At 29.6% G+C, this 10,458-nt stretch overlaps 1 protein-coding gene across 1 annotated transcript; it reads left to right on the forward strand.

Moving 5' to 3' along the window:
• The first annotated feature begins 927 nt into the window (after nucleotides 1–927).
• LOC145129644 (myosin-binding protein (Protein of unknown function, DUF593)) lies at nucleotides 928–4,589 on the forward strand. Its single transcript, XM_079064419.1, has 4 exons — nucleotides 928–2,130; nucleotides 2,200–2,352; nucleotides 2,452–3,614; nucleotides 4,063–4,589. Exons 1-3 carry the CDS (start codon nucleotides 1,032–1,034, stop codon nucleotides 3,591–3,593), a joined length of 2,394 nt encoding a protein of 797 aa, XP_078920545.1. The 5' UTR covers nucleotides 928–1,031; the 3' UTR covers nucleotides 3,594–3,614; nucleotides 4,063–4,589.
• The last annotated feature ends 5,869 nt before the right edge of the window (nucleotides 4,590–10,458 follow it).

A 10,458-nucleotide genomic window follows, 5' to 3' on the forward strand; every position in this document is an offset into this window, starting at 1 on the left:
TGCTTTGTGTAGACATCAAAAGAAAAGAAAAGACTAGGCGTACATAAACTTAAATACTTAATATGAATGAACTATTGTTGCATCTTTTTAAGACTAATTTCATTTCCAGAATAATTTTGTCTGTATAAAGTTAAACACTTTAACATACTAATACAGTAAAATATATATTGTTAACGATTTTTAACTTACTTAGTAACACAGCTAATTTGTGTTAAGTATTGACAACATAATATCTATTAAAAACAATGTAATGATAAACTTTTTGTAAAAAAACAAAGAAAAGAAGTTTATAAAAATGGTTGAAATTTTGTTTATTCTATAATGTTTTTACTCTTTTATTTTATGTGATACAATGGTTTTGGACAAATATGTGATCACCTTTCGATCCCATAAAGAATTGCAATGTATGTCAATTATATGAATTAATAAAAAAAACAAAATAATATTTATCAAATTGATAATAATTTAATAGTTGAAATGCGATTGAATAATTTATGTTAATATATAAATTAATAAAAAATCAAAATATTATTTATTACATTGATAAGAAAATAAAACACAAGAATTTATCTAAGTGTATGTTACAAGGTAATTAAGTATTAATTACAACGTTAGTTATAATGATACTAACATATAATTTTGGTTTAAAAAGTTAAAATAAATAATCATTCAACCTCATATTAAATAACATAAAACATGGTATTGAAAATTAGATACATTTTTCTTTAATAATTTTTGTTGATTGAATATAAACATCTTCGAATAAAAAAACAATAATTAACTTTAAGAAAAAAATAAATAATTAAAAAAAAGAGAGAACAATCTAGCAATTTCTATTGATTTGTTAACCTAATTAGTTGATAATTAGCTTAATAAATTAAACCAATAAAATATTAATAACAGTCTACGCTCTTTCCCATTGATAATCTTGCTTTAAACCTCTGTCAAAAACATTCTCTCTCTCTCTCTCTCTCTCTCTCTCTGTATGTGTGTGTAAATGCACACAGCAAAACAGAGCATCATCAATAGCCATGGCTGCGAACAAATTTGCCACAATGGTGCATAACAACACAAACAAGATCACACTTGTTCTAATCTATGCTGTTCTAGAATGGATACTCATAATTCTCCTCCTCCTCAACTCAATCTTCTCCTATCTCATCATCCAATTCGCCCAATTCTTTGGCCTAAAACCACCCTGCCTCTGGTGTGTTCGTCTGGAATGCTTTTTCGAACCCCAAAACAAGAATTCACATAGAGATCTTCTATGTGAGCTCCATGCTAAGGAGGTTTCCCAGTTGGGGTTCTGTTCGAATCATCGAAAGTTAGCTGAATCCCATGATATGTGTGAGGATTGCTCATCTGGGTTTCGAGAAAAATCGAGGAACTTTATGTTTTCGAAAGTGAAACAGATTGATTTGGTTCAGAGTGATGGAGAAGAGGAGGTTTGTTTGAAGTGTTCTTGCTGTGGTGTCGATTTTGAGAGGAAAAGCTTTGATGATTCTTCTTACTTCGTGATTAATCCTTCCTGGGATTTTTTGGGGTTTTCCAAAAAAGGAAGTTCGATTATGGATCTAATCGGATCGGATTTAGAGACTGATAATTTTGGGGAAAAACAGGAAATTCAAGTACAGATGAAAGAAACAGAGGCTACGGAGATTGAATCGATTAAGGATGATTTGATTCAATTTGAGAAAAAAGACGACTCAAATTCAGAAACACCCGCACAAGATCTCGAATTCTTCTTAGATTATAGTGGGCATCAGTTAGTTCCAATCGAATCAATCGACGCAACCACTATAGAATTTCGAAACAATTCAGAGGTTCATGAAGATCATGAATTCGGGGATTTCCAGAAAGCTCAAGTTACGTCAGAATCAACAATAGAAACAGTAACCCAGGAATTAGTAAAGGCGACCGAAGAAACACTTTCTGTTCTTCAGAATTCAAAGGAATTGGAATCATCGAAACTCGCAGAGCTTGATTCAATGGAATTCGAAGAAACTGAAAATTCACTTGTTTTTCATGCAAATTTAAGTGCTTTTTCAAATGAAAAACCTGCAATGTCTGAAGAAAATCAAACTCCATTGGATAGTGAAGAACTTAAAGAAACGGAGGAAAATCATTCAGGCAAGAAATTAACACTTATAACTTTTATTTTTAATATCGATTTGTATTAAATAAAATATAATCATGCAGACAATGAAGAAGCAGAGGTTTCTATCGGAACAGAGATTCCAGTTTTAGATTCATGTGATGAGATCAAAGCTCAAGATAACTTCACTTTATATTCTTTATCACATGAAGAACCTTCAACAAGTTCTCACGATTTGGATTTCAATCTGGAATATGGTAATCTTGTAACTTGCTTAACGTGTACATTATATATTCATATTAATGTCAAATTTCAAGAAATGAGACCATATTGTTTGTCTTTTTGTTTGTACCTAGGTTTCGATGAAGCTCGAGAAGAAGAAAAAACATGGGAATTGACAACAACAACCGAATCGATAAGTGAAATGGATAATGGTGATCCAATTAACACAACAGAGAAGCTTAAATCGGCTTTGAGAGCAGAAAGGAAAGCATTACAAGCATTGTACACCGAGTTAGAAGAAGAACGAAGTGCTTCAGCAGTTGCTGCAAGTGAGACAATGGCGATGATAAATCGGCTTCAAGAAGAGAAGGCGGCAATGCAAATGGAGGCATTGCAATATCAAAGAATGATGGAAGAACAATCGGAATACGATCAAGAAGCTTTGCAATTGTTAAACGATTTGATGATGAAGAAGGAAAAGGAATTGGAATCGTGTCGAAAGAAAGTGTCGGAATACGAGGCGAAGGAAAGAATGCGGTTTTTGGCGAGTAGTTTGAAGAGCGGGACGTGTTCGGCTTCGTGTAGTCATTCCGAGGATGGAGATGGAATGTGGGTCGATGTGAATTCCGATTCCAAAGAAGATAATGGGAATCACGAAAGCCGGAATCGGAATACACCGGTTGAAACCGTACTTAATCTAGACTCGTTTGTGGAGTTCGAGGACGAAAGGTTGTCGATTCTTGAACAACTCAAGGTTTTAGAAGAGAAGCTTTTCACTTTGAGCGATGAAGAAGATCGACACTTTAACGATATAGGTCAAATAGAGGATTACTTCGAAGAGAACGGAAAGCATATAAACGGGAATGGAATCACGAACGTGTTCCCGATGGAATCACATTATCAAGATCGGAGATCGGATGGTTTAACGGGAAAGAGACTTTTACCTCTTTTTGATGCACTCGATACCGAGAGTGAAGACGGTGTAATTACATCAAACGGGAATGGAAACGGATTCCATTCCGACAAGATGGAAAACATTGCGGTTACAAGATTCGAGCTACAAAAGAAGAGAATCGACATTGAAGAAGAGGTTGATCAACTTTATGTAAGGTTACAAGCCTTAGAAGCAGATAGAGAGTTCTTAAAACATTGTCTTGGTTCGTTGAAAAAAGGCGATAAAGGGATGGAACTTCTTCAAGAAATCTTGCAACATTTACGTGATCTTAAAAGCATGGATTTAAGAGCGAAAAATTTCACTGATGAAACTCTTACATGATCGACTACAAGATTTTATAAGGTAACATAATAAACTATTCTTTATATTCATCAAATCAATCACTCAAACATCAAAATTTTCATCATATGCACATATATTGCTTCGATATAGTCGATAAAGAGGCAATTTAATGTTAAATGGAAATTTTGATTCCCTAGTAAAAATAATATGTTTTGTTATGATAAATGATTTGTACACACATTTTTTCTTGATTCCTAAAAAGTCATAAAATAGAACATTCTGAAACAAAAATTGTTATGTATACGAATCTAACTCGTTTTTTTATGTTCTTTTATATTCATCAAATCAATCATAGAATTTCCATCATGTATACATATATTGCCTCGATATACTTGATAAAATGCAATTTACTATCATATGGAAAATGTGATTCCCTAGTAAAAGTATATATTTTCTTGTAGGTCCATTTATGTAATTTCTTGTTCATTTTTTTTGGCACATTCTATAGGTGAAAATGGGGCCACAGCTTAGAGAAATTGAGTGGGTATCCATCAATTGAATGAAGAGGTCATATTTGGAAGGCTAAGCCACCAAACTTTTGTTCTTTTCTTGGTTTGATTTTTTTTTATTTCCTTTTTCATTATTTTGTTTTCAAAGCAACATATTTTTGAAGCTAAAAAAATTAAATTCAGAGTAATATACAAATATTACTATCTCTAGTATATGTTGTGTATTCTGAATTTGATAAACTTGTTTTGAGAAAAACTTGAAAATTTTAAAAACCCATTTTTTTTTCTTGTGGGGTAGGTGTAAAATCATCTCCATCTTTTGAGGGAAAAAGGTGGAAGGTGAACTTATATGTGTGTTTCTTTGTAGGTAGTTAGGTGTAGGATTTTTCTTTTATTTTTTATTTTTCATTTTTTATGAAATTGTTTAGGAGTGATAAGAAAGGGAAGGGACCCTATTCTTCATTACTTCTAAGTATGTAAAATTGGTATTTTAATTAGAGTTAAATGTTATGTGTGTAGTTATTTATTTGTTTTACTTGTTTATTTATTTTAAATCATTAAAATCTTATAAAGAATAGATCAGCTATTAAAAGTAACAGTATAAATTTAAGTTACTTATTATTAAGGTATGATCTTATGTTCATTTACTACTGATATTCACAATTTGATGGGTTCATTCATGATGAGCAGTACATGCAAATTTTCACTTATTGATCCCCCCCCCCCCCCCACCCACCCACCCACACACATTTGGATGACCATTAAGTAGGAATACTATGAGCAATAATTGACTCTACAAGGGGTATTCATGTTCACCCTTTGTGACAAAAAGGTACAAGATTTGATCTTAAATGTCTATGCTGTCTTTTTAATGATATCATCGTATTTTAAATGGTTTTTTTTTTTTTTTTGAACAAGCAAAATTTATTAAGAAATTAGAATGACGCTAAAAAGAAGTACAAAAATTCATAAAATCGAAGTTAGATTCTTGATCCAGTGTAACCAATTAACTTTCGTATCTACTTGAAAACCAAAAATAAAATAAAATATTGACACAATAGAGTCAATTAGAGTGTCCTTTCACGGTTTATTAGCATTGATAAAGGGTCGAATTTCCCACTTATCATCAACCTCGGTTCGATTAAAAGCTTCAAGGTAGTATTTAAGCTTTGATAATTTCAAAAATTCACCCCTGGTTCTCGATGTCACCGTTCCTAACTCTCTACGCCATGAACAATATGTAAATTCATCATATATTTTGTATTCACTTCAAGAACATGAAGTCTAGGAAATCTTATACTAAACAAATACTCTCCTAACCAATTGTCTTCTCCAAAATAAGTATGGTTACCTTTGCCCTTTTTTTTTTCAAAATAAACATCCAAGTCTAAGTTCTTTTGATTGAATATGTTTCAAAGAAGCAACAATGTTACTCAAATTGTCTTTAAATTTGCACATCCTTTCTCCATGCTAGAATATACTTTTGGACCATGAATAACCAAAACAACTAAAAACCAAAACCAACTTTGCTCCATTAAAAATCTTCATCTCCATTTTACTAAATAGCTTGGTCGCAAAAAGACTCTCAATCCAAAAGATGTCATCTTCTTTTAAAGCAAGAATCATTTTCCACATCATGCAACAAATTTTATGCTCTCCTACTTTATCATACAAAATACAATTTTCACGCATTGACTTTAATAAATTCAAAGCCCATACCATAGATCTAACTAACGAAAAGAAATAAACCTCCCATGTCCCGAGAACCATCTTTAAGATAATAAGATGACACTCGTAGATAATGTTTTAAGTTTTAATTTTCCAAGTAGAAATTTTTGTAGTAAATATCACAATATGTTTCCAACCTTCCATTTGCTACATGTTACATGCAATCGGAAGAGAAAGATAAATGAATGGAAATTTTAATGTTGCACGACCCAAAATTTCACCGTGTTCGATTTCTCCTCAAATGAAACGCCAACTCCCATTAAATTGCCTTTGGCTATTTTCAAACTCAAAAAAAATACAAAACAGGAAATTCATATAATATTCCTAGCAGTTTCTTAGGACTATTCACCGAGAAAAATTACATCATCCGTAAAAAACGAATGAGAGAGTAACATATTATAATCGGACACAAGTGCTATATAAGTGTACCGTTGAGGATGTGCTAATGAAAATTTTAAAATATTTTAACAAGTTATTGAACTCCCTGAACAAGGTTTATAAAGATGAACAACATACTTTGATTTATATAACAACAAGATACATAGTAACTCAAGAAAACAATATTTTCTTCCAATAGCAATACAAAGATACAACAATATGTAAATGTGGAATACACAACGTTTAAGGAAGAATATTTTAACAGTAGTATTTGTAGTGTTTGGCCTCTAACTGAGAGTTTTACTCCACTTCGATGGAGAATCCATCCCCATCTTGATACAAAATTGATAGTTGGTCCACTTAAATAACAATTTAATACTTTTACGTAGTCTTAAAACCTTTTACAATATTTGTTTATCAAGTACTCTCAAACTCTTTTCAAGAGGATAATATATCACTAACACATAATACTCTTACACACTTACACAATAATGATCTTGAATGGATTCACACCACCAAGTATGAAGGAAACAAGTAAGTGGAGATGATATTTTAAGTTCAAATGTGAGTTTTTCCTTTGAAAGTGTATGGATTAATCTCTTAAAATGATTTACAAAATCTAATAACTATCATCAAAGCTATTAGGTTGAATTAGGGAGCATCAGTCTATATAAGTGGACAATGCAAGCAAAGATGACAGTCCTGTATTTTAATGTAAAGAAAAACTTGCACCCATTGCATGATTCAAGGTCATACATACTTTCCTTACATAATTGATGCACAAGAACTTTAAATTCCATCAAAATGGGTGTTAAATATGCATTAATTAACGAAGAACTGGAGGAAGATGTTTATATACAACAATCTTAGTGGTTTGAGAATCCTAAAATTCCACATTATTAATACAAGTTGGAAAAGGTTATGTACGACTTAAAGTTGACATCGAGGGATTGGTATGAAACCTTGTCAAAATATCTTAAAAGACTCTAGATTTAAACAAGGAGATGTTAACCCCACTCTTTTCCGAATATCTCATAATAAGCTTCTTATGATTGTGAAAATCTACTTGGATGTCATAAATTTTAGGTCTATGGAGGAGACTGTGTATACAGACTTTCCGAATCTTATGGTAAGCAAGTTTGAATTAAGCATAATAGGCGAGGTGAACTCCTTCTTTAGACTTCAACAAAAGTAGGCAGACGATGAATTTTAACCTGATGACAGAGACTTAGTTGACCATAAGCATAAACAAAGCATAATCGGTTCACTCCTTTACCTGAGACGTGTTATTGTGTTCTCTACTTTTCTGTGTGCCAAGTACCAAGCAAAAATGAAGAAATTAATCTACTCATAGTGAAGCAAAATTTATGATATCTTTGGGGAACCTCATTTTTGGGCATCAGGTACCCAACCAAAAGTGACTTCCTCTTGCAAGACTTTATGAACATAGGCCATACAGGGTGGAAGATTGATATGAAAAGTAACTTTAAAGGATGTTAGTTCCTTGGTGACAAACTTATTAGTTAGTATTTAAAGAAGAAGAACTGAGTATCAATATATATCGTGGAGGCAAAGTTTGTAGTAATAGCTAATTGTTCGCAAGTGTTATGAATGAAGTCTCAACTCTTGCACTTTAGGTACATGTCACATATGGTAAGAAATAAATGGAAAGATTATTGCTAAATGATTGAAACCAATTAAATATTTATCAGGAAAATTAAATGGACTTTTCATATTTTTGTAACGGTATCAACATATCTAATAGTTTTTCATTGGAGCCATGTGTTAACACGTGTCCATTCTTCAATTAAACTATTTCACTATATATTTTCAAAATAAAATCGTTAGGGACCACCTATCTCCTAACTCATGAAGACATTATGTCTTTGGTTTGTTGGTTTCCACTTCAGTACCTTTTTTCTAACATGTCATCGGGTTGCATTTACGATATGTCGGTTTGTCATTTGGCTCTTGATCCATTTCACTCAAGGGTACATTATAAATAATGTTATTTATCATTTCTAATAGGTTTAGACTCGTGTACTATATGAATTAATTAAAAAAATTACATATCAAGGTGCAAAAATTAAACATTTTTTAAAGTAAAATTTTGAAATAAGTACAAATAAAATGATGAATAAGTAAGTAATTCATATTCAAAACCCATTAGTTGATCATAATGACCCTTATACCCTTTAACACAATGCAACAAAGGGAGACAAAATTTAAATAGCTAAAACTCAAGGAACTCACACTACCTATTGAAGCAACTTATGATGAGTTCAAGCCACCATGCTAATGCTTAATAGTACAATAGCCTAGCCCCCAAGAAAATACTTAAACATTAATAAACTTGATAATAAAGCAACCACCATGACCCGTGATTTTTTTAGAATTCACTAACACTCATCCAAGATCCATAAATGTAGCAAAAAGTCTTCAAAGATCAACATATAAGCCAAGATTTTTCAAAAATTTCACCAACTTAGATATCAAGGGAAAGCTCCATATATACATTGCACTTTAACAGATTTCATTTTCACATCTTTATAGTAGTTATTCTTTAGTTTTTAACGTAAAACCACTTCATATTCTTTTTGATTGAGTGGCTATTCTTTAGTTTTTAAAGTAAAACAACCAACATTATATAAATGTTTAATTTATATTGATTCAAACAAAATGTCATTATATATAATCAAAATTTATAAATATAATATAGTATGTTTTGTTGATATTAAATTAATTCAATAACTAAAAAAATTTAAAATAATAGTTTATATAATTAAAATTTTATAAAAATAACATATTATGTTTTGTTGTTATTACTTTAATATATATATATATATATATATATATATATATATATATATTAAAAAAATAGAGCCTTAATTCAAATTTATGTTTACATGGATAACTAAATTTTAATAAATCACATATTGATGGACACAAATCAACGCTTGTCAATATGACCCATAGAGAAACGAGTTAATGTCAAAATGTGTAACTTTTATATATATATATATATATATATATATATATATATATATATATATATATATATATATATATATATTAAAAAAATAGAGCCTTAATTCAAATTTATGTTTACATGGATAACTAAATTTTAATAAATCACATATTGATGGACACAAATCAACGCTTGTCAATATGACCCATAGAGAAACGAGTTAATGTCAAAATGTGTAACTTATATATATATATATATATATATATATATATATATATATATATATATATATATATATATATTAAAAAAATAGAGCCTTAATTCAAATTTATGTTTACATGGATAACTAAATTTTAATAAATCACATATTGATGGACACAAATCAAAGCTTGTCAATATGACCCATAGAGAAACGAGTTAATGTCAAAATGTATAACTTATATATATATATATATATATATATATATATATATATATATATATATATATATATATATATATATATATATATAGAGAGAGAGAGAGAGAGAGAATCATTGTTTTAAAAACATATCGTCAGAAAGATAATAATTAGAAGGTTTTGTTTACAAAGTATTATTAAAGATGTTTAATTCATGAGTGTGACTTGCAAGTTTCGATTCAAACCTCAATAATAAAAAACAAATCAACATTAGAAATTTAGCTAGTTGTTTATTTAAGAGTTTTGATTTCAAAATCGACAAATATATATATATATATATATATATATATATATATATATATATATATATATATATATATATATATATATATATATATATATATATATATATATATGTATGTATATTTTTATTACAGTTTAAATATGTATTTTAAAGAACCCCTTTTCCTTTTTGTTCCGAACCTAAAATATAATAATTCATAAATGGAAGGTTACTATCTACATTAATATACATTAATTAATATATTAATAAAATTAATTATTATGAGATGACATTTAGTAAGTAACATTTTAATAAAAAAGCAAAAAATCACAAAAATGACAAGTAAAATTTAATTTTTTTTTCCAAATAATGACATGTGTCAAAATTAATGAGAAGTTGACATCTGATAAAATCTTTAGTTAATGAGAAGTTAACATTTGATAAAAATGATCTTTTTTTATTATAGTAGATTCATCTTCTTCAACTATTTAAACTCAAAAACTCATTATATTCACTTAATGCTATTTTTATGTGTGAATCGATTTTACTATATTCTCTTTTTTTAACTTATGAAATTTTTTCATCATGTTGAGGACCTAGAAAAAGCATCCTCGTAATAAATCGTTTCTCGTGTGACA

Source organism: Lactuca virosa, chromosome 8 (genome assembly GCF_052849685.1).
Source record: "Lactuca virosa cultivar CGN04683 chromosome 8, Lactuca_virosa_CGN04683_v6, whole genome shotgun sequence".
Taxonomy (NCBI): domain Eukaryota; kingdom Viridiplantae; phylum Streptophyta; class Magnoliopsida; order Asterales; family Asteraceae; genus Lactuca; species Lactuca virosa.